This window comes from Melospiza georgiana, chromosome 2 (genome assembly GCF_028018845.1).
Source record: "Melospiza georgiana isolate bMelGeo1 chromosome 2, bMelGeo1.pri, whole genome shotgun sequence".
NCBI lineage: Eukaryota > Metazoa > Chordata > Aves > Passeriformes > Passerellidae > Melospiza > Melospiza georgiana.
In genome coordinates this window covers 72439782-72464894 of record NC_080431.1, presented here as the reverse complement: position 1 = coordinate 72464894, position 25113 = coordinate 72439782, and the positions used below count along the sequence as shown (strand labels likewise).

The window sequence follows — 25113 nt, the reverse complement described above, 5'->3', positions numbered from 1 at the left end:
CGCTTGGTAAATGCTACTCACTGAGACAGGATATCCCTTGTCTCCACACTAGTGTAAATACCTGCAGCATCAGTTTCTGTAGAAGCCTGGAAGGGAAGGTGGCTAATATTCATGGTGTAAACAGCAACAGCTGGATGGACAGCTGTGGAGCCAAACAAGGATTGTTGGTAGCAACAGCCAAGTATTGTTTGCATTAACACACTGTGAGAAAGAGCAGGATGTGGCTGGAGAAGGGGCCATACAGATGTAGGGCAGCACTCTCCTGGGACAAATATCCTCATTCTGCCTCTTGGAGAAGAGCACAACACAGTACAGCACAAGTGCAGGAGTGAGGTCAAAAAGCAGGAATGGAATGTACGGGGGTATCAAGATCACCAAAGACCTCTGACTCTTTTCCATTCTGATGCATATTGATGCAACCACATTGCAGATTTCAGATGCTGTTTCAAGTTTTTTGCATCTCTAATTATTACATATTAACCAGCACTGCAGTTTCCTCAAGCCAGGATTTGGGTATTTTCCATTGAAGTAAGAATGGGAGAACTGCATGGGATCAGGACTCAGGAAAGCCAGACAGCACATACGTGAGTTTCACACCCCTGGCAGCTCCTTTCTATTTACAAATATGCTCAGGGGACATATTATACCAAAGGGCAAAATACTTATTTGGATAGAGTGGCCTGGGGAAAAAAGACCACTCTAGTTTAACATCCACACTGCCATAGGCTTTCCCAGTCAAGCTCCCATACACCTTAGGGATGGGGAAAGAAAAGCTGGCAAATCACAAGGATGACAAAGCACAGGATTTAAAATCCTAGCTAGGTATCTGCAGAAACAAAAGGGGAAGAGAGCAGCAGCTGACTGAAGTGCTGGCAGATACAGCTGCCAGCAGATCAATCTGAAGACGAGGACGGGTATATCACAGTTCTCTCCAAAGTCAGCCCACTCAGGCTCTCTGGACTGGATTAAGTAGAGACAAAGAATTCAAAATTAAGACAATATAAGAAAAAAAAACACAGAAAGGCAAATCTCACAACAAATTCTGCAGTTGGAATGAAGCAGTTACTCCTGTAATAAAATGGAATCCTCAATACATATTAAACCTAAACACAAATATTCTATCTAAAATGTAATACAATCCCTAGAAAAATCTACCATGTCTCCTGCAAACTCTTTCCTGTCTTAGGGCTTTACATTGGGTAAACAAAGTGCCTTTGTCCAGTCACAAGCCAATCTTTTATCTGGAAAACTCTCTTTTTAAAACAATGCCTCTCTTGGCTATACTTCCTTTAAGGAAAGATGTTGATGTTCTCCATGAGCTTCACATCCTCTACAGACCAGTGATTGTGCCTATAGAACTAGGTTTTCTTCGGGGCAGCTTCATGAAGCAAGTCATTATTGGCTTGGGGTCTGTAAAGTATCTTTGCTTGAATTTAGCTGCCAGAAAGCCTAGAAAGAAATTCTCTAAATATGCCTCTGACAGTTGGAGAGGTCTGCAAGATAGTGATAATGCAACTTCAGATGGCTTCCAGATGTTCATTGATGGTCAGACATGCTCATTTCCTTAGGCAGAGAGTCTCTTATCTGGAAGGGGATACAGACAACTGGCAAGGCCAAAATGTAAAGAAAGAACACCTGCCCAGCAGTAGATTGAACCATATACAGTTGGAATAAAATGGCAGAGTAAGGATGAGATCACCCAACTTAGAGCAGGAATTTCTGAAGTCAACAGAAGCGTACAGATGAGTCTGTACATAGATTCATTGGCAGAAGCTTATCATCTACCAGAAAATACACTGCATTACATCATAGATGAGCTCAATGCAGTCCTGACTATCTTGACCTCCTCTTTGTTTTTCTCTGACTATGCCGCAGCTTCTTATTTCTAGTTCTGTTTTTCAGAGTGAATGGCCTATTATTGTCTGCAGTGTTCCAGTTTCAGTCCTGCCAAGGCCCTGTATAATGACATTATTATTCACAGGTAGCAGTGACACTGCTATTACCTTTCTAGACATACAAAGATACCTCTGTGCAGCTGCCGTAGGTTATTCAAAATAAAGAAATTTTTATCCCTTGAATTTTTAAATTCCTTCAAGCTCTTACCTTTTTATGTGCTCATATTAACAGAGCCTTACCTTTTAGCATTTCTCTTTGAGTTACATTTAAGAAGCTTACAGAGAACAGGTGATCCCAAACAAAAGAGGTGAGTGATTTGATAAGAGACAGAGAGATACGGGACTAGTGTTTAATTACTGCAAATACATCATGCTTTTCCTAACCCTTCCCACCCTCACCTTTCATAAATACCCTGAGATCTACAACGCACTGGGTGTGAGACACTGCTGCAAGACAAGGTGACTGAACACAACAGAGGCTGGCCATCACAGCAGAATTAACACCTCTGGCACAGAGTCAGGGTCTAAGCCAAAGGGGCCTCTCCTGCAGGTTCAATATCAGCTCCTATTGACCAGGACCCCTGAAGCTGCTGTGCATATATAGAGAAATATAAGACTGTGTGACTAGTCTTGTCATTATACACAACAACTAATGACACGTGAGACTTCTTGCACAAAATCAGTGTCTTGCACCTCCACACTAATCCCCACCATATTTGTCATCATTGTGAGATGCAGATCCCAAGACTGTGTCTCAGGTTAAATCTCAAATGACAGTGTTGACCAGCCACAGAGGAGGAGAAGTTCACACTTTTAATCCCATCTCTCTCATGCTTATCCACTGTAATTTCCAGAATGTCACTTACCTTTTCAGTTAATGCTCTTTGTTTTGGTGAAACCAGAAAGTAACACATTCTCAGAACTCTCCTCCATGAGATAGGGTTTAGTTTAAATTTAATTAGCTTAATGCTTAACTTTACTTGAGGCTGCACCTCAAATCCTGTGTTCAGTTTTGTTTTTCCCTCATTGCAAGAAAGACATTGAGCTGCTGGAATGAGTCCAGACTGACAAGGGCAATGAAGCTGATGAAGGGTCTGGAGTAAGTCCTATGAGGAGTGACTGAGGGAGCTGGGGGTGTTTAGCCTGGAAAAAAGGAAGCACAGGAGGGACCATATCACTCTCTACAACTGCCTGAAAGGAGGCTGTAGCCAGAGTCTGCTCCCAGGCAACCAGTGACAGAACAAAAGGACATGGACTCAAGCTCTGCCAGGGGAAGTTCAGGTTGGACATAAGGAAGAATTTTTTCACTGAAAGGGCGGTTAAACTTTGGTGACATCCAGTCACCATGGCTGGAAGTGTTCAAAAAATGAATGTACAAGGCGCTACATTAGTGGAATAGTTTAGTTGACTTAGTGATGTTTGGTCACAGGTTGGACTCTAAAATCTTGGAGGTTTTGTTACAACCTTAATGATTATATGATTCTAATATTTCACTTTAATACACACAGACAAAAGGCTGTTATAAAGTATGAGCCTAACAGTTTCCCCTTTTCAGTCTTTCTTATTCAACAATTTCTCTTTTGATGAACTGTCTGACATTCTATTGGAACTCATCTTCCTTTTCTTCCATCCATCTCCTAAAATTTGCCAGATGATTCAGAAATTTCATTCCATCTGCTCTGATATACACTATCCTCCCTGGTCCAATATCATCCGAGGATTTAATTAACTTGGTGTTTACATCTCCCTCCTTATCATTCATTATTTTATATATTGAAAGAACACATCCCAAGATGAATTGCTCCCTATTTGATACGTTACTCATTTTAAAGCTCTCTGCTTAAGAACTATTTGCTGCTTCCCACCTGTCAACATTGACTTTTTCTTCATTTAATACACTGTGCTATATTCTTATCTAGATAATAGTTTGCTCAATTCTCTATAGAAAAAAAATCTGATTCCAGTACAAAACAAATGGCAAAAATGCCACTGAACTACGTGATATCAGAATTTAGTTCTGCAGGAGTAAAAGGTGTATTATCAGACAGAAATACACTATAAAAGTAAATTAGCTTTAGTGGAAGAGCTTTTTTGCCATAGGACATGGGTAGTACAGACTGGATGAAATTCCAGCCCTCTAGGTTCTGTTTATCTACTAAACCTCATCTTTGTAAGACCTCTCTTTATCCATCAGCTGTGATCAGTGATTTGGTGTTCCACCATATCACTTAGTTTGCTTCTGTTTAGGGATTCCCTTAACACCTGTATTTTAAACAAATTGTAAAGGTAAAATTGGACAGACAAGTGAATACTTTCTGGTTGTCCAGAATATACTGTCTGGTTTTCTGGTTCTGAATCCTCACTGAGATTCTGAAAAGTGCAGTACTGTTTTTCCTGATGGCTGCATATATCAACCATTCACCAACCCACCAGTGAATGTTTTTGACATCACTTCAACTACTGTGAAAATGCCTAAAGATCCCTAATCGACTTCCCCTTTGGTGTAGGAAATTTACAAAGAGCAAAAAGAGACAGGAGGAATGCAGCAGCATAGGTGCTGTGCTGGGGTTGACCCAGTCTCTGTCATACCTTTCTTAGGAGAACCTGGGCAAGTCAGCTTGACACTGTGACAGTATCTACCTGTTAGACAGAAATAGTTGTATTTCTCAGACAGAGACAAGCATTGCAAAAATGACTTCATTAAAAGTTTGTGAGGTCCATAAATATCCTGTAATGGTGGTCATAAATTTCATCAATAAATGGATCACAATCTTTAATGAGCAAGTAAAAGGAAAGGAGTATAACATTACACAAAGGAATGTTTCTAGATATTTGTTTTATGGTTTCCATCTGCCCAACTGATGGCGTTTATCTTCAGATGTGACCTGACAGTTTAAAAAAGGATAAGCAATAGCTTCATGTCTCACTGGAGAAGCCTTGCCAAGGCAAACAAATTAAAGAAAGGGCAAAGATGACTGTGGATAAAGCCATCATCCTTGTTATCTCCTTGTTAATCCTGTTTCATCAGTTTAGCTAACCTTAGATGACAGTGTTCAAATACCTGAGTGCCCAGGGGGGTTTTTAACACAAGTGGCCCAATGACAATAAAACCATATATGACTTAGAATTACTTTTAATATACATTTTTCTGTGAAGCAGTTTTAATGATAATTTCCCTTGAAGTTTCATTCTTCAAGGAACCTTCAGTATAGAGATAAACAAACCCCAGACTCTGCAAAATTGAGATATTTTTGGTTTATTAATAGATGCTAAATATCTCAGCCATGAGTCTTCTTGCTGGATATCACAAGAAGGATAGAACAAGGGAACAAGCTAAACCTAATTGGATCATAATTGCCAAAACATTTCTACATGGTGCACATGCTATTCACTGGTGCCAGACTCTGAGTGCAGGGCCAAATAACTAAAAACAAAGTTAAATTGGTGGGGGGGTGCCTATGACCACAAACAGCTGAAATAGCCATTGCAGACATAAATGGATTTCTTAAATGCAAGTGATGCTCTTAAGAGCTGCCTGCAGCCAACCTGCTCTATTATGCTATAAAATTACTGAGAGAGATAGATCAGATTTTGATAGCTCCTGTTTGCATGGCTTCTTTAAAGTGGATTCCTTCGCAGTTGTGCAAATATGCACGTATAAAAAAAGTTAACCATCAACCATTACATATCCAGGTACTGCCATCTAACAACAGAAAGACAAAATGTATACAGATGCACACTAACTATGCTGTCAGACAGCGAGGCACGGCTACAGATGGAGCAGTGAAAGCTAGGAAAGTTCCCCATCTCAGCTTCTGCTGACTCTGAAAAGAGGGAAGCAGGGGCTGAGCTCCAGGGACAACCACTCTGCTGCACTTAGATCTTGGAATTAAGATGTTCAAATGCTAATGGAACCATGTGTAAAAGAAGACTTGTTGAACTCAGCCTGTTTTCTCATCAGGACACAGCAATTCGCAAATAAATGAACAAGACATTCCCCCTCAACTCTCCTTCCTAGTACAAAATAGAGGGAGATGAGGTTGTCCATCAATACCAACATGGCCTGCCAGTCAGAAGAGCAGTGCCCAGAGACTCTCATTAGAGCCTGTGTCACTGAACAAGCTCATTACATTTTGCTCTGCTGATCCCACAGGGTAAACCTGCTCTTTTGAACTAAGGAATCTTTCTCCATGTAATGTATGGACTGTGCACAAAACAGAAAGTTACATCTGACCTTCCCTTCCCTTCCCTTCCCCTCCCTTCCCTTCCCTTCCCTTCCCTTCCCTTCCCTTCCCTTCCCTTCCCTTCCCTTCCCTTCCCTTCCCTTCCCTTCCCTTCCCTTCCCTTCCCTTCCCTTCCCTTCCCTTCCCTTCCCTTCCCTTCCCTTCCCTTCCCTTCCCTTCCCTTCCCTTCCCTTCCCTTCCCTTCCCTTCCCTTCCCTTCCCTTCCCATAATTCAGAAAATGAATTATAGTAGAGTTTTTTTCCTTTTGCTTCAGTTCAGCAGCCATGTCTGACACATGTGAGTTGATGCAGAATTTCATGTTGTCTCCTTGGAACAAAACTGGGGTGACAAAGGGGCTGGCATGTAGCAATTGCCCTTCACAGAAAGTCTGCTCTTTCTGGATAGAAAGCAGCACAGCATTTCACTCTGGCATAACTTAAATATGTAACCAATGACTATTACACTGGTTACAGACCAGCAGTGATCCTTCAGGACAGCAGCACTCAGAAACACTGGCACTAAACTGCTGACACTGAATTGCTCACTACATCACCCTAATAAATAGATTTTGGTACTTTCTAATCTTTCTTTCAGCTTATACTAAAAAAATTATGGAAAGCCCAGGTTCAGTTCACAACTCCAGAGTTTACCTTATACCAGCTTGAATGAAGCGCCAGTTTCCTAGATTTGAGGAAAGTGAGTGGGATCTCTCCAATGCACTTCGAACTCTTACTCATGGAGTGACGTGCTAAAATCCTAGAGATGGTTTCCTTGAAAACTGCAGTGGCAGGAGATACTCTTGGTGCATTATTAAGATCACAGAGTTTCATCTTCATGATGCCCAAACAGCCAGAACATCAGGTTTGTGACTCCTTCACAAGATAACATTACACCTACATGATTTACCTTGTCCAAGTTGAAGCACAAGAAAATGGATGGCTCAGTTCTGCCACTATTTCTTTGCTAGTTGTGGTAAAAGAGTACCACATGATGGAAAATTGCTAACAGCCACTTCCATTGCTGTATTTTCCCTAACAACATTAGGAAATAAGGCACAAGGAAAAAAAAATAAAAATAGCTTTCAAAAGTCTTTTGAGAAGGGATGCAAATACCTTCATTTTGAAGAAACCACTGTGAATGCATGTCTGCATTTCAAATATTATTTAGGAAACTTCAGCTATCCATACAAGTAAAAGAAAAAATTAATATATTGTAAGAGTTTCAGAACTGGTTCAATATAATAAAAATATTCAATCTGTTCAGGTGATTTGTCTAAAAGAGGAACTAATTAAACCTGAAGAGTATTACAAATCACCAACACTAATGTACCTACAAAACCTATTTTAATCTTGAAGACACAGTATACAGTGAGTGGAAATACAAAGCTATAATATCCTTATGTAACATCATGATGCACCATGCAGAGGGAAAACAAGACCTTGGAAACTCTCAGGCATTTTGCTTTCATAAGCCACTATTGAGTATTTTTTGAAACTAGAGAGAATACAGAGAACATTTGTAATATAGGTTATCATTTTCATACTGGTGAAGCAGACCTGAGGTAAGAGGACTGACCCTGGTGCTGTGGGGGTTTTTGGAGTAGGCAGCAATTTTGCTTTATAGAAGCTCCTGGGGGAATGAGAAAGTTTTAAGTGTTTGATTTTAAATGAGAGTTTGATTCTACATGACTTTCAACCCCACACAAATTTAATTTAAACCTTGTTTTATAAAGATACCTTGACAGCAATGGATAATTAAGACATAAAGCAAAGTATTATATTAAAGTTATTAGGCTCTAAAGCAAATGATTTTCACATCTTTTCTTTCTGGTTGGTGTCTATAATACACCTTCTCTCATTGCTTTAAGGGAAGAAAGAATGTCACCACATTGTTGTTACAACAGAAATGCATCATTAATCACCTCACTTGACACACCTGATGCCTCATGTTAGGTGCAGATGCTTAGAGTAATAATTTTCTGCAAATGTGTAACCCACAAGATTCTTCTATTAAAAGAAAAAAACAGAAACTCTGAATATCACCAAATTTATCTTCAACATCCAACAAACCGTACATATTTTTTACTCAAACAGCTTTTGTGTTTGGACTTATCTGCTTTAGTCTCCAACTCTGTTTGTGAGCAGCCTCAGCCAGCTGATTAGGCAACAATCAGAAAGGATTTGGCAGCTAATATCACGACTGTTGCAGTCCTGCAGCTGCTAGCAATGTTTTCCAGCTGCTAGCTGTCTGGCCGTTCAAAAGCACTTATGATTCTTTCAAACCACTTGACAAGGTCACAGAAGAAGTTTCCTTGGGGCTAGGCTTGGCCCACTGGGCACTATCAACCAGCAGCCAACTCCTATCCTCATGACTGAGGATAATTAACATCTATAATAACATACTATAGGACGAGACAGCTTATCTACCACTGCCAATTTTTACAACTTCATAGTTGAGACAGCTCCCTCCATGAAATAGGGCTGACGTGTATATTTGGGGATGCTCAATTCAGGGTGGTCCTCTTGGCATCCCACAGCCCAGGTCTCCTATATATTTCTCTGAAGAAACAGGGAATGGCTGTTGGATCAACATGGGCCTGCTGCTGCCTCTGATTATCACCAAGAGTTTACAGGCCAACAACTTTCATGAAAAAGAAATGTGAAGTGTCTCCCTCACGTATACATTAAAGAGCCTGGCACTCAGAATTAAACCACTTCACCAGTGCCTTCCACCAAAATGCTGCTAAAACTTAAAACCAGGCTCATGTCCTGAAAAGAACAAACCATCTTTGCCCATTTTATGCAAAACTAGAATACTAACAGTGTCCTTTGTCTTGAATGTTTGTGCTTTCCTCTCCTCTGCAGTATTAAAGCATAAAGAGACACTTGTGATACACATGAAATGCTTATCTCACACTTTACCTGCCCCTTCAAACCTATTTGGCAAATGGCCAGAACTGCAAAGAGTGTTGATAAATCGCTACCATTGTTAAAGACCAGGAAGTACATTTATGTCTTACGTCTAACATGAAACAAAAAGGACAACATGGCAGGTAGCTTTTTCTTTTTCCTCCAAATGCTTAGTGGCGTAACATAGTCTATTTTGGCCCTTATTACAGCTGGAATCTTTCTTTTCTCCCTTTTCCACCAAGACTTACTAACTGCCTCCTTTAACAGTTTATATGAAAGAAAACAGCCTTGGGGTCCCTCACTGTGCCAAAAATAAAAATGCTAATGTGCAGGTAGGCGTATAGGAGTGAATGAATGATGCTGTCCCCTTTTACCCGCAGTCACATGGAACCACAGAACCACAGAGTGACGGAGTTGGAATGTACCTCTGGAGGTGATCAAGTTCAACCCCTGCCTGGAGTAGGTTGCACAGGACTGATGCATCCAGGAGGAAATTACTACTGTCAACAACCAAAACTTCTTAGCACTTATTTCTCTTCTTTTCCAGAGCCTAGTGCTTGGATTTCTGTAACTATGGTAATTGTGAAACTACTTTTTTTAAACTAATATAAGCCATTATTTTTAAAACTATGATAAAATTGGATATAAGGGCGGAAGGGATCATTTTAACTCTCTTACATAATGAATCAAAGAACCTCAATAATACTTTCAGCGTCAAACTACTATAACTTGTGTTTGAGTTGTTTTAAAAAAACATCCCTTGAGATATCCGGTGGCAGATAACTCCTCACAATCTCATGATGTTGTTGAGTAGTAGATATGTATGTATCAATTAATCAGCAAGCTTTATCAAAAACCATGCTCATACTCCCAGATAGCCAAATGAAAACCAGCTCTAATGATTTGTCTTACCCCATTCACTTTGAACAAAGCAATGATTTCATCTCCCAAAAGTTGTGAAAGGTTTAATCATCTTTTATTCTCAGTCAGGCATTTCCCATTTTCAACTAGGATTACCACAATGTTTTTCATGGAACAGTTCATGCCTATTAATGAGCCACAACTAACTAACTAACTAACTAACTAACTAACTGGTAAGTTCAAGTAGCATCTAGAATGCTTGCTACTTAAAAGAGAATATATTTGCACACGGAGCTTCCCTTTTGCATGCGTGTTGCTGCACAAATCTCTTTTTTTTCCCCTCACATCTTTCTACCTAGAAAGATTTGTACTTGCGCCTTAGATTTCATATCTGAGCCCTGTTGAAGTTGGGAGCAAAATTCCCCTTGACATTAAGGGGACTGGTTCACTCTATGTTGCTCTTACATGAACTCAAGGCTACTGGAAACAGAACAAAAGTCTCTTTGTTTTGCAAGTTACTACAGTAGTGTACTGGTAATCTGAAAAAATATAGACTATGTCTCGAGGAATTTATGAGCCATATCTTAGTTTAATGTGTAGTCCTAATATTTCAAGATACTGATTTGGTTCCATTTGATATTATCTGGATGGGTCCACACGAATTCTTTGTAGAATATGAGCTCAAATATGTAATGCACACTATGAATTACCATCCTCTTTCTTTCTGTTTTCATTTCACTTCCAAAAAAATTTAGATCCAATAGTTGCATTTTTACTCCTGTAACATGACTGCTCTTTCTAATGAACAGCTACCAGCTACCCCATTGATACTGTTCCTTCCATTTTGTAAAAACCTCTAATGACAGGAAAATGGACTTTAATTAGAATGAAGGTTTTATTATCATGGAGCTCAGGCTTGCACTGGTTTGTATACTCTACAGAAAAAGGTGTTATCTCTGCAAAAAGCCACACTAAAAAAAAATTTAAAAAAAAAGAAAAAAGACACAAAATCCTAATCTCATAAAAATATTCTTCTCAAACATCTTGAATTTCTTTTAAAGGTCATTCCTCCTTAAGCAGGTCTCTTTTTTAATCAAGTCATCAAAGTGTCTTTTTTAATCAAGTCATCAAAATTCTCTGAAGCTCAGGTTTCTGAGGCCACAGATTGATGAGGAGATAGTTTGCTTCTAGCCTGCATTTTGAAATAAATCTTGGAGCATTTCAAAACCAGTAATTTTCATGCTTCATGTACAATGCCACACAAAGCATTTAAAGTGCTTGTGTGGGCACTTCTGAAAGGCTCCTTCATTTGGCACCTTTCCATCTGATTTCAGCAATATGGGCAGGCCACGTGTTTTTGCAGCGGAAAAGAGGATAGATGTTGTTTCAGATGAGAGAGCCAACTGCACACAACTGAGAGGACTGTGGAAGACCTGATTTCTATTTCTGGTCTCATCCCAAGGAGAATTGTTCCTGGATGATGCTGGTATCTCACATCAGAGTGCCATGCCTCAGTTTTTCCTCTATAACAAGAGGACATCTTTTGTAAAGCACTTCACAGGAAGCCTTTAATAGAAAACCACTCCCTAAAAGTTCTCCACCTCTTTTTAAAATTAAAAATCTCTTTGCCTTTGCAATAAAGACTCAGTGATGAACACATAGGTCACGATTTTTCCCCTTGAAGAACACCAGGGAAGATGTTGCCTTTGTTTCTAACACAAACTGAACTAGGTTTCTAGGCCATGCTCTGCTAGCTGCTCTCATGCTCGTTTCAATCTGTGATTCAAGGGAATCTCAGTGGATCCACTGCCTGAGAAGCATCACTTCCAGCAGCCATATCTCACTACTGTCTTGTGTTAGACACAAATTATTTTCCTCTAAAAAGAAAAGTGTTCTCAAGACAGCTGCAAATAAGACATAAGCTTTATTCCTGGGGTATTATTTATGAAATTTTATCTCTTTCTTGGCTCAGATCTCAAGCTGTAGGAAATTGTCACAGATCCATTATCATTAAAATAAATAATTGTGAACCAGAAGACACAATGGTTTAGGGAGGGCACTAACTTTCTGCCGTCTATTTGTCTAGACTTCTCCATGATGAGAATTGAATAACACCATTTAGCTTTGTTTGAGCTGAAATTTCACCACAGCTTTTCAAAGATGACCTTCAGAAATATGTATTTGAAGATACATACATATAAATATATATCAAGAAACTGTATTTTCTGGGATTTTTCATGATGTGAAAATTACCAGCATTTTTGTGCATACACAAGAAGACTACCTTAATTTACTGTGAACATATGCAAAAGAATGGTTTGTAACTTTATGACTGATGAAAAGTAAATGCATTTGGAATATTATTTCATCATATATGATAGGGTTTAAGTTCATTTGTTTCTCCAAAATTCAAGACTATGTCATTCTATTTAAATAATAAAGATTTATTTCTTATACAGCCAAACTTATGAGTTTAGATTGTCTCCCTATTCTATAAAGAAGTGCTATTATTGCTCTTGATGCACATTATGGAAACAGTCACCAAAATGTTGTTTTTCTTCATTCCTGCCTTTTTTCCTTTTGCGCTTTTTGCTTTTGTTTATTTCACTTCATTTTAAAAGTAAGTGGGAGAAATTTTGAAAGGTTTTAAGATTTTGGGAGAGAGACCTCTTTAGCAAGCCTTACCCTGCAAGAAATTATTATTTATTTTGTTCAAGATAAGGGCAAGTTTTAAACTGATCTCCACCCTTTCGTATGGAGGTGACATTTCAGATGGTACAGGACTTTCTTCTTCAGAAGAAAATGGTACAGTGAGATGGCAGAAACTGGAAACTGAAGTTAAAAAATTTATCACAGGTGAAGAAACTGACAAGTGAAACAAGCTGATCTAAAAGCTTGTGAGTTTTCCAGATTTTAACATCTCAATTTGATTCTAAATTCCTGCTCTGGCTGAGTGAAAAACTTGCTGCAGGGATTATCAGTAATTCTCTATGGTTTATGTTAAGAAGGGACTCAAATTAGCTGGAACATAACCACTCCTTCTGTTCTTAAAATCTGTGAATCACCCAAAAACTTTTTTGTCAAACCCACAGAAGATAAGAGTGAAGACTGCAAATATTTCTGAAGGGGGAAAAAAAGAAGCAAATAATCCCTCTAAAAAACCTCACATATTTATATGAGGATTTCAGCACTAACTTGAAAATATAAAGTATGGCTGAACTGTCAAGTTACTTCTAGACAGAAAAAAAACTGTTAAAAATCTGTAATGCCAGTAGCATTTCTGGCACATCTCTCTTTAAGTGCTGCTTTGTGCCATGTCAGCCTCTCTCCTGCCTTATTCACCCATCAACCTAATTTCTCACTCCTGCACTTCTTTTACCACTTTTCTTATCATTCTGTTCTTTAGGGTTTGCTTTTTTCTTTTGACACTATCAGGCCCAACTAAAAGTGGCACTTCTCCCTGGCACTTCAAGGCAATTGCATATCCTTCCTCTGTGCACAGAGCACAGGCAGTCAAGAGCAGAGTGGAGTCAGCAGGGATGGAGCAACCTAAGCCCCTGCTACCACCAATCACCCTATCACATGCTGGAACCTGCAGCCAAATTAATGAGCATAGTGCCTTCTTCAGGAGCAATCCTGTGTAGTCTTTGCTGCACTCTAGCAGTTCTTGTATTTTATGAGTGAAACTGTGGACAAAACATGTAGGAATGACATCAGCAGAGTGGACAAGAAAGGAAAGCATGAAGTGGATACCAAAATGAAAGAAGCTCCTGCAGAAATGTGCTAAATGTGAAACCCTTAAAGATTTTTTATGATATACAGGGGCTGTAATGCTCATTTGAAAAGTAAGGAGTCGGGATAAGATTTGTTGGAAAAAGTTTGGATTGCTGACAGACCTGATTGTGTTGGCCTAACTCCCCTCAGTGAGTTCAGCAGGCTTGTGGAGTGAGGGAGAGCAGGACGGAGCTGCAGTATGTCTGTCATCTGTTTTGCATGCAGAGGGTTTTCCCAGGCAGCTCTGCACTCCAATCCATTTGGCTGCCCACAGCTGCAGGTTTATTCTTAGTTTCAGGAATGTGAATCCTTGTGGACATGGTAATGGCTTCGTGTCAGCAAGGAGACAGGTTTTCCCCTCAAAATAGTTCTCTTTGTGGGCAGGTCAGTTTCCAGATTAAGTGGATAAGGGTATTTGGTCACATCTGATTCCTGAACCACATTATTCACTTGAGGTATCAAAATGACTTGCCTGGATTAGATTGCTCTTGCTAGTTCTGTAACATGTAACTACATGCAGCACAGTGTGTTTTCATTAAAAACTCTTAAAAACTCTAGGCATGGGACTGAAGAATAAGATACAGCCAAGTTCCTTCTGCTCTGCAACCCCGTGCTGTCCCACCAGCTGGCAGAGTGCTGTGTCCCAGCCCACAGGCCACAGTGAGAACTGGTGCTCATGATGCCGTGTGGGCACACAGTGGTACATCAAGAAGTCAAGCTGATAGGCTGTGTGACTTTATAAGACTTGATATTTGTAAGATCCACTGCTTGCCAGAGCAGGTATTGGCTCCTTGGCTAAGCCAAAGCTGTCCAAATAAACTCAGGCAAACACAAGGACAATAAAAATACCACACATTTTTCCATCAATTAGGAGGGCAAAGCAAGTTTCTTTGACACATCTACCCCAGAAAATCCAGCATATTCTAGAAAACTTAATGTCCATGCATATTCTAGAAAACTTCTTCCAGACATTCCAGTGCATGGACATCTCTGAGAACAAGATGCACCCAAAATTATCCGGCTGTTACCTGGGAAAGAGTTCAGGTCCTAATGTAATAAAGGAACAAGAACATAATTCAGGCAAGAACACCAAGGTTTCTACTTCTTCCAAACGTTGATGGATTATAGTTTGCGCATTTAGCCTTTAATATTTATTGCAATGATTCTGAATATCCTGAGTGGTGCTGAACATCCTCCTATCCAATCTCCTTTCTTTGGACATTTGTCTCTTAAATATGTGAAAACTTTTATCCTTTCTACCTACTAAGCCCTGCTTAGTCAAGTTATTCGGCTAAGTCACTACTAAAAATTCTCTTCTATTTTTAAAAATTCTCTTCTATTTTTAACCTTCAATATTCTTCGGATTTCTTTAATCAGTACAAGCTCCAGTTTGTTCCCTGTGACAACATCTCATTAAAATGGCTTTTCTACTCAGATCCTAATGTAGTACAACCAGCCACTGCTCAGCTGAAGTCATGAAGGGACACTGATTTAGGAGATTTGTCTCTTCACTACCTTAATTTCTGTTAACTGACACTTTGGAGAAAATGAGAATAGGAAAGGTGAAAAAATGATATGGGAATAAGACAAAATATATTATTAAGATAAACAGGTTTTCTACTTTGCTGAACTCAAGTACCTTGCTCAAAAGTCAACCCCTGGGGAAATTTGGATAAGTCAATAGCATTCAACCAGTTTCTAAACGGGCTGTAATATATGATAAATTTCTGTAAGAAGTGAGCAAATTTGCACCAATTAATGATGCTATAAACAAGAATCTATTGCTTTGAAGAACATATGCAAACTTCTTTTTGCTTAGGTGCCAAAATTTGGCCAACTTTTGTATGTTAGAGGAAGCAGTCAATCTTCCCAAGTAACATGGCTGAAAACATGCACCCTTTTTGAGAATGCAAGGCCACTATAACTTCAAAGAGCAGCAGAGCTCCATACAAGATATTTGCTCTGTGATCTTTGAAGAGTTGAACACATCTTCTATCAGGAGACAACAGACAACTCATTCGCCCATGAATCTGACATTGTGTAATATTGTTAGTAGACTTTTTGCCAAGAATGCTAGCAATAAATTGAATGTAATGAAATGGAAAGTCAAACATCTTAGGAATGATTTATATAAAGATAAGTCTGTTCTTTGAGGAAGGACAACAAACTGGTTTCTCAGACCAGTCTGACAGTGTCCATATCAAAAATGAAATAATCTAAGCCAAGTAAAGCATAATACTGCCAGGGTTCCAAAGGATGGAGAAAAGTAATAATTCATGGAAGTCCTAATGAAACAAACAGATCAATCCATACACATAAGGCGCCTTCCACTATTTCATATATTGTACCTCCACAGTATTCCAGTAATATAGTGACAATGGACAATGCAAACAAGAAATTTAGGGTGATAAAACTGTGTCTCCCTTGAAGTCAAAGCAAAATTTTGTCATTTTCAGAATCAGGATTTTATCCTTGAGTGGTTTTATTTTCAAGTATTCACAGCAAGGAGGTGACTGGCTTTCAGCACTCAGCCTCTCTAACTGTCTGTTCTTTAAAAAAAATTGTATTATCAGATTTAAAGAGATTTGAAACCTAGCTTCATTGACTTCTAATCTATTTCAGAAACCTCCTAACAATAATAACTAAAATAAATAACTGTGCTTGTTTTCACCATCATTGAAGGACTGTCTACATATATTCTTTCTTCCATCTCCCCCCTCTGTCCACCCTGCACTAGCATTCTTTCATTGCTCATTCTGGTCAGGGTTAATGTGAGGACTATTTCTTCTTCTTTCCTCTTCACTGCCTCAGTTCAAGCTGAAAGTGACTGTTTCTTCCAGCAGATAAAACAGCAAAGAGCTTTTATTGCTTCACTCAGGTATGTCACTTGGAAAAAGAAGAGCTATTGTCCAGGATACACAATACATTCAAGACCTCCTTAACACTCAACACTACTCTTTAAATCCCTTTAGGGATATAGGCAAACATATACTCCTAAAAAAGGCAGAAAAAAAAATGTTTCCTAGTGCTTGCAGGCTTTCAGAGGAAAGCCTGTTAAAATTCAAGGGAATCTGTCACCATCAATGATGGAATCTCAGAAGACAAGAATGGGGATTAGCCTGATAAAACATCTACCTGCGTCAATAGAGAAACAAAGCTCCATCAGACACTGATCCAGGCAACTCAACATCTGTGCTCCACCACCACCATCACCACCACCACCACCTCCCCCAGTGACAGCTGAGCGTGCTTGCAATGCGTGTCTGCTTCTCCTCAACACCAGTCAAAAGACTGCAGAGATCACTGCTAGTGTGGCTCCCTGACAGCTCTGTCTAAGGATTCTGCACCAAAAGCATGTATAGTGCTATAAATGCTTTACTCTCCCTCGCTGCAAATAGATAAAGATTTTATTTCTCCCAAGAAGACAATCTTACTTACTTGGGATAGCGTCTCTGCTGAAAGATGGGCAGAATCTCTGTATCTTGATTTGAATGCAGAAGCAGTAAATCCCGAAATCTTTCTGTCAGGACAAAGAAAAAAAAAAAGAAGGAAAAAAAAAAAAAAAAAAAAACCCAGACTGTGACTCTGCATTATATGTTCAGGCCACGAGCAAGCAAGCAGTAATATCAGTGAATTCTCTTCTCCAGAAATATTTAGCAGAGGACAAAACTAAGCATGGAGGGACTAAAAATCACTGTTTCCTGTAAAACGTAATATTTTAAAATGCCTTTTTTTTTTTCATTCAATACTAAATTCTAGCAGTGCCTATAAGTTTCTAAGGTCTGCACAGAGGTCTTCTGACTATCATGCACAGCCAGCCGTAAAAAGTCTCTGCCTTGAAGAGCCTAGTCTAAACAGAAAGGAGGAGCCCCTAAGAATTCACATTAAGGAACACAGTAGTCAAAACAAACATAGATTAATTAATTCATATAAATTAAACTGCAGTACAAAAGTTGGTAATGGGCTCAGTGTTTTAAAGGATGGTTGGAAGACTGGATTTCTTTTTGTCATAATTATCTATTTCAAAAACTGCATTATTGGGTTTTCTGCGGGAGCTAAAGCTTTTGTAACTTAATTTCACTGACCACCAAATGAAAGGGTGGTTGTAATTAGCATAGCTGCCTTTCTCTTATGCTTTTCTCTAGAGGTGGTTAGACACAGTAAGTCAAGTGGGATCTGTAGGACGTTCTATCAGTCCAGATTTCTCAGTCAAGAAAGACAGAAACCTCCTTAAAATTCACATTATATTAAGATTCAGGGATAGAATGGGATTTCCCACCCAGATCAAATTCTTTCAGTAGCTCTCCATAGAATGGGATGTGCTCTGTTTCCTTCTTTCCTTCCGTCATCTGCAAGTTTAATCTGTCCTACAGTGGCACAGAACTGATGCCCTTTCCACCTCCTACCCTTCATTCAATACTTTATAACTGTGGCTGAAAGTCTTCAGCTACAGTATTATCCTTCCTTTGCTAAACCATAGTTTGTAGCCTTTGGTATGTGTGGCAGCTGTACCATGGATTTCTCCAAACTAGCTCTCTTCCATGAAAGTTTTCATTCTGGAAACTGAACCTGAGGGTCAGTGTAGTCCTCCTCCTCCCAGATTCCTATGTATCTTAAAATATTCTCTAACACCAAGTTTATGAATAAGAAAATTACAAGACAAAAAACCATTTAGATTTATGCAATATTCTGTATCAAAACTAAGCTCCATTAATTTGGATACAATTCTGCTATGTAGCCTCTAAAGTGGAAAGAAACCCATCTGAATCATACTTCATAAAGTTGTAATACCTTGAAAAAAGCACAGTTAATTCAGAAGGAAAACTCTCTTGTTAAGGCCTCAGTTTTAAAGGTCAGCTATCTCACACCTGAGTCTTTTCTCAGCTGGCTAAGACATATTGCAAACATCTTGGATAAGATACCGGGATCTGCCAGTGAAGAAAGAAGGGCTTATCTTTGTTCCTTTATTTGTACACCTCTTCATATTCAATTCTGAAAGAAACAAGCACTCCTACCTCCAAAATTCTTCTCAAATCTTCAAAATGTAAATCAGTCTTCCTGTGCCTAACTAGGACAAAGAGCAGATGTGGCCAACAAAACAAATTCAATAAATGCAATACTGTAAAGATGAAAGTTAACTCCAATGAGTACTTTCAGGAAACAGACTGCTCACTGTATTGAGGAAAAGCTTGCCACTACACTACTTCTTGACCTCTGCTTGAAATTTTAGGAAGATGGAGAAATTTGCTTTTCTTTCAGTCTTCTGGTACATGGCAATAGGCTGTACACACACATGCCCTATCATCCTTAAAGATGACACATTAACCATCTTCAAAAGCCAATGGACAAGAACTGAAAGGCTACAGAAAGTTTTCACCAATGCAAAATATCCCCTCATGTTTCAGAGCCAGCACATTAACTTCCACCCCTGCTTCAGTAATCTCCCCACACAACCCAAGCTACTGATGCATTTCCAGGTGTCCTTTACAAAAGTCTCCATTCAAACAACAGCCTTTGTGCGTGCCTGGTGGAGGAATGGAGGAAGTTTACCATGGCAAACACTGAGTGACAGCACTTCTTTCCATGACTTGAGGATTTTGATCTCTAGAACACGGTATGAGACACCACGATTAAGGATCTCTCTTTGTGGTGGCACCACTGATTTACTTCTGAGGGCCTGTAACCAGGTGTGACAGCAATGTCAAGCACAGAGAGACATGCTCCTACTCAGTTCAATGCTGCACAACACCACATTACAGGTAGGTGAGTGAAGCTGATTTGTCAGATCTTGGTAAGGATCTGTGACGCTCTGGGAGAGACAAAACACATCTCAGTGAGTGTGCAGATATGTCGCACCCATTGTTCTGTCTGAGATGGATATCACCCAGGCAGAGTGCCATATTCCATCTCTATCTTGTACTCTGTGACCTATTCTTGTGCTGCTGCCCTTTCACATTGATCAAGGCCACCTGGCTGCACTCCAGGACTCAATTCAGCAAGCAGTGATCTTGAAAATATTTTGAATAGTAATGTGACAGGGCTGGCCAGTACGGGAGCAAAAGCAGCCAAGTTATGGCATCTGAAATTGGCCTGAACAGTTTTCCTACTAGATCTTGTTTTAGCTAAAGTCAACTTTTTTATTCCCCCCACGCTATGGCAAATTTCCCAGGCAGATGTATTTTCTTTTCACCATATGACTTTACTCATTTTTCCATGTGGCGTGGTTTAACCTCAGACAGCAACCAAGCCCCACACAGCTGCTTGCTCACTTCCCCCATGGTGGGATGGGGGAGAGAATTAGAGGAGTAAAAGGAAGAAAACTCATAGGTTGAGACAAAGACAGTTTATTAGGACAGACAAGGGAAGAAATTATAATCATGGTGATAATAAGAAAAATAATTAGAATATACAAAACAAGTGACGTACAATGCAATTGGCTCACACTTGCCAGCCAATGTGCAGCTAGTTCCTGAGCAGTGGCTCCTGGCCAGCTTTCCTCACAGTTTATGCACTGAACACGATGCCATGTTTTACAGAATATCCCCATGATCAGTTGGGGTCAGCTGATCTGGCTGTGTCACTCCCAACTCCTTATGCCTTCCAACCTTCTCACTGGCAGGGCATGCAAAGAGGTAAAGTCCCCGTCTTAGCATAAAGACTACTTGGCAACAACTAAAACACCAATGTGTGATCAACATTATTCTCATCCTAAGTCCAAAACACAGCACTGTACCAACTATTAGTATGAAAATTTACTCTGTTCAAGCTGAAACCAGAACACCACAGAAACACTTACACTACATGGTAGTGTTGCCCCTCATCTCAAATCTATTCTACAGCTTCTCCCAGCACATTAACCTCCATGTCCTGCTCATGCAGGAGTCTTTAGGACTGAATTGTCCCATGGGACCATTGTGCACACATGTCACTTTTCAGCTCTATGACATGCTCCTATTACACCAATATGTGCCTAGTACCAAAGTCACTCTGGACAAATGACACTATTGCCTTTAAGACCATCCAACAAGGTGATGAGGAGGTGACAAGAGCCTGGGTAGCCACTTACAGCACAGGTACTTTTGGTGCTCTTACAAAAGGAAATATCAGAAGACTGATGCTTTACAAGAGAAGCTTTTAAATTCACAAGAAAAAAAGTCACAACAATATCTTCCCAAAGGGGGAAGAATTTTTTAAGAAACCTAAGACATTGTTCTAATTCATGCTACAACAACAAATGAAAGACTTGAGAACTAATGAAACCAATAATTAGAACATTTTTACATTATTTTGGTTTGCAATCAGTAGTTGACCAATAGAACTAAAACAGGTCACAGTCTTTTTATTACTTGGATAAATTTAGAGAGGTATCTTCCAAAATTGAGTCCTTTTTCCTGTGATGCTTTTGTCTAGGTGTTGGCCTGATTCACTAAATTAAAAAAGAATAACATTTACTTACCCAAGGTTGCTTAGTTCTGAAAACTGGCAATTACCTCCTCTGTTCCTCATTTCATTCATACAATTTGCATGAGTTAAAGTCTGTACTAGCGACAGCATTGTTCACATTGTTCTGAGATCAGCTATACCACTGACTGGTTTGTTGCTCTGCTGTGTGTGACACTGCAGCCTGTCTCACTGATGCTCCATAAGTCTGCCTACAGGACAAAGTTCTCAGAGACATCAAGAAGGGTTGCACAGTCACATCTTCTGCTCAAATTTATGTTATGTTTTCAATATGATGAGTGCCTCAACTTCCTTCTGGCTTTCATTTTGAGTGTACAGTTCTTTCCAAATTCTTTATCAGTGAGAAGTCCTCAGTTAAATTTAGGCAGTCTCATTGAGACTATACATGTTTAGCTAAATATGTAGCATAATTAGTTACCTGTGATGACTGCAGACTGGTTGCAATAACACAGTCTTATGCCCTGTCCTCCTAAATCAGGAAGACTGCAGACTCTAAAGAAAAGAAAGTTTGCCATTGGAATCTTTATGGATTTAACCTATCCTATATATTTATTTCTTCCCTGTCTTTTATCTAAGTTTTCTTCTCTCTGTTCTACCTTTTGCTCCTCCTCTCCCTCCCAGCATAACATATTCACAAGTCAGCTACGGGAACCTCAGTTATAAATACCCTTACCATCTTTATGGTAATACATGTTAATGCCAAGCCAGTTAATCTACAAGGACAGAAGGATGCATTTCAAGAGAATTTTTCCCTTTAAAATATTTAGATTAATGCCATATTTGTTCTCAAACAGAATGGAGTTGTGCTCAGTATGGTGAGTTGACAGTAATGTCAGAAAAATGAGAGCAAGAATGGGCATATGGTCTGAAGGTCACTCAAACTGGTTATACAGTCAAGTTTCCTTCTGCCAGGATATATATTACAGAAGTGGAAAGAGACACAAAGGAAATTTCTGCAGTATTTTAATATCTGGGGCTTCTCACAGTGGAGAAAAATAATTTCTATAGACGGTCCCTGTGAGTTAAAACACATTATTATTCACATTCTGTAGACAGAAACACGCTGTGGCACAATGAGCACTGGCTTTCCTTTTCAAAGCTGTCACATCCCTGAAGGTCTTACTGCTTTAGCACTTCAAAAATTATACCAAAAGTCACACACTGCAGTTGTGTAAGGTTTGACTTTAAAAGTCAGGTCTTGCAATAGTCTTTTGTCACTCCTTCTTGTTACAAAATATCTTAGGGAAAATAACAGCAAAATCACTTTCACTGTAATTTCACTCTGCTGAATTCCAAAGGTCTTGGAAAATCAAATCCCTGCTCCTTCAGAGTTTGATGGGTATGAAGCTATGAGGTCACTGCACTATATACCTGAAGTCTGAGCCATTACTGGTTTGTTTATCCCAACTACCTTTACCCAACACCTCTGGACCATTTTCTGAACCACTAATAAAGAAAGGTCAGTTCAGAACACTGTAACACCAATGGCAATTGGCTTAACAGGATAAGGATTTCATTAATACTAGTTTTATGGATTTTTTTTTAAATTAAGTTAATAAGCATAAAAAGAAAGGTGATGAGAAAGCAACCAGAGAGTGGGAGAACAGAACAGCTTCATCAGACCACCAAATGATCTATCCATAGTGACACTCTTCTACATTTGGATATTTTGTAGTCATGTTTCCATAATTACCTCTTCTGCATTCTGAGAAACAAATATCAGTTCCACCTTTCACCACAAGGACACTTGTAGGTCCTGCAATTTCAAACTAAAAAAACTACCCAGTTTTATGCAAAATTCACAGTGGCTTGTACACCTTCCATGTCACGAATACCAGCTTGCAGTAATTAAAACAAAATAAATTTAAAAATAAGTCAGCTTTCTTAAAACTGTTGATGATAATTTAATAGGATTTGAAATCCACTAATATGACTTGTTTTCAAGCTCCGTAAATTTGGAAAAGCTGTCATAAGTAGTTCTGCAGTGCGTTGTAAAAATAAAAGGCAATTAGGAAGAAGTCTTTGCCAGTTAAGGGCTATAAAACAATGATGAGCAACAAGATGGCATAAAAATGAAATGTCTGATATTTCAGTTTGACCTGTGGCTTATTAATGGCCGAAGTTCCTGAAATTAAGGAGTTATCACTTCTCTCCTCTTGAAGAGTCAGTGCTACAAATATCCTCCATCAGATTAAAAGGGGAGGAAAAAAAAGATGATGAGTTAATGCTGATGATCAAAAGGTTCCAAAATTATTACATCATCAGCCTCAGAATTTCCCTGAAACATACATATTTTGCTGATAGAGACAGGCTTTTTGACCAGACTGAACTTCCATGATTCTCAGTCCATTAAGCCTCACAGAGTTTAATTCTCCTATTTTTCATCACCATTTCCTTCCCTCCTGATCAGTTGTCTGAAAGACTAATTAGTGTCATTATTTACAGAGTTACTGAAAAACCCTGAAAACTAGTGAAAACTCAAGAAGTTGAAAACTATATATAAACCCTTTGCTCTTTATATTCATTTAAGGGAAATAGAGAAGCCTTTACAGAAAGGCAAGTGGATCCAAGGTAGATGAATAAAATGATCATCCTTCCTTTCAACATTTTCTTTTACAGGACTTTAGTTTATAAGCAGAGTGTGAGGGGGGGGAATAGGAATTTGACTAATTATAACACAGATATGCAGTGAACTCCCAGTCACTCTAGACATGTGGAATAGTCCTCCTTTCTTTAAAGAAAGACTCTGTATGCCCTGCTTTCTCTCCTAACCTGCCTTTGCACCCTAAAAAGCTCCTTCTCTTTTCTCTAGCTGTGTGCCTACCAGTTCAAAAGCATTCTCCCTCTCTGATTTCAGAATTGGCAAATCCTTTCCCTGATGGAATTCTAGGTGCTTTCTTGTGTCCTTAAATTTGTCACAACTGCTACATCAAAATTAGCTTGGATGGATTTATTTCTAACTAGATCTCCCTCATTTACACTATAATCACACATCTTGCATAATTTAGGTATATATGGCCCTGTATCAGCCAATGAAGAAAAAGAGAAAAAGGCAGTTCTTGTCCCAGGAACCTTGAAAGGTAAGAAGATAAATGATGGGAAGGAAAAAGCATCCCTTGTTTTGTTTCAAAACAGGGAGGAGAGATGTGGAGGACCTTATTTAGGCTGCATTTTCTACGACTGACCTGACAAGACATCACTGAGTGACCCAGAATGCCTGCTAGCTACACTGCCAGACCTGGGTTTCCCAGAAAGCCAGGGAAGAGAATAGAACACAACACCAAAGTCAAGCAGTCTTGATGCCCACTACTAAGTTAGAAAATGCTTCTGAGTTAGAAATCCTTCTAAAGGTTACACAGCAATTCCCTAGTGGAGCTGGTAATTAGCTGACTGCTGGAGTTCAAAATAATCAAGGAACTTTAGTCAAGGAAGAATTTTTGCCTTAGAGATAGATACTTACTATATTTGAAGACTATTTCTGTCATGACAGTAAAGCTCTTTCCACAGCTCAGCTCTTACAAAGTACCACAGTAAAACACAGTTTCTAAACAACACAGAACCTCTACTTTAAAAAATACTTTATAAATATATGCTCTGAAGGAAAACTTATTTATGCAGATTTTTTTATAGCACTGCATTCTACAGTTGCTGCCTGTAGCCATGAAGGGCTATACTTTGCTTTTTGAATTCCCCATGAGCAAATGTAGGGAGGATCAACTACTATTTCCTTCACTAGTGCTGTAGTTTCCTCTTTCACAAGAAGACAGAAGAAATGATTAGGCACCAGTATAGCCTTTTGGGCTTTAAGATAATGTAGTGACACTTGTTCTAGAAAGTCTTTATTTCATAGAAAAAGGAAAAAAAATACACTCAAACTACGCAAAGCAGGAGGATTTAACTGGTTCTCTCTTTGTAACTTGTAATCTGCTACAGAAACTGGAGAAAGCCAGACCTTCCAAAAGCTACATGGAACTTTTTAACACTGAAAT

General features: G+C 39.1%; 1 protein-coding gene across 2 annotated transcripts in view; it reads right to left on the bottom strand.

Annotated features, from left to right (window-relative positions):
* NOX4 (NADPH oxidase 4) overlaps window positions 1-25113 on the bottom strand; it is a 100000-nt gene that overhangs the window by 18686 nt on the left and 56201 nt on the right. For both annotated transcript variants that reach the window (XM_058018413.1, XM_058018414.1), the window contains exon 13: window positions 17102-17183. In XM_058018413.1, coding sequence (XP_057874396.1) covers window positions 17102-17183 — 82 coding nt within the window. The remainder of the gene's footprint in view (window positions 1-17101; window positions 17184-25113) is intronic.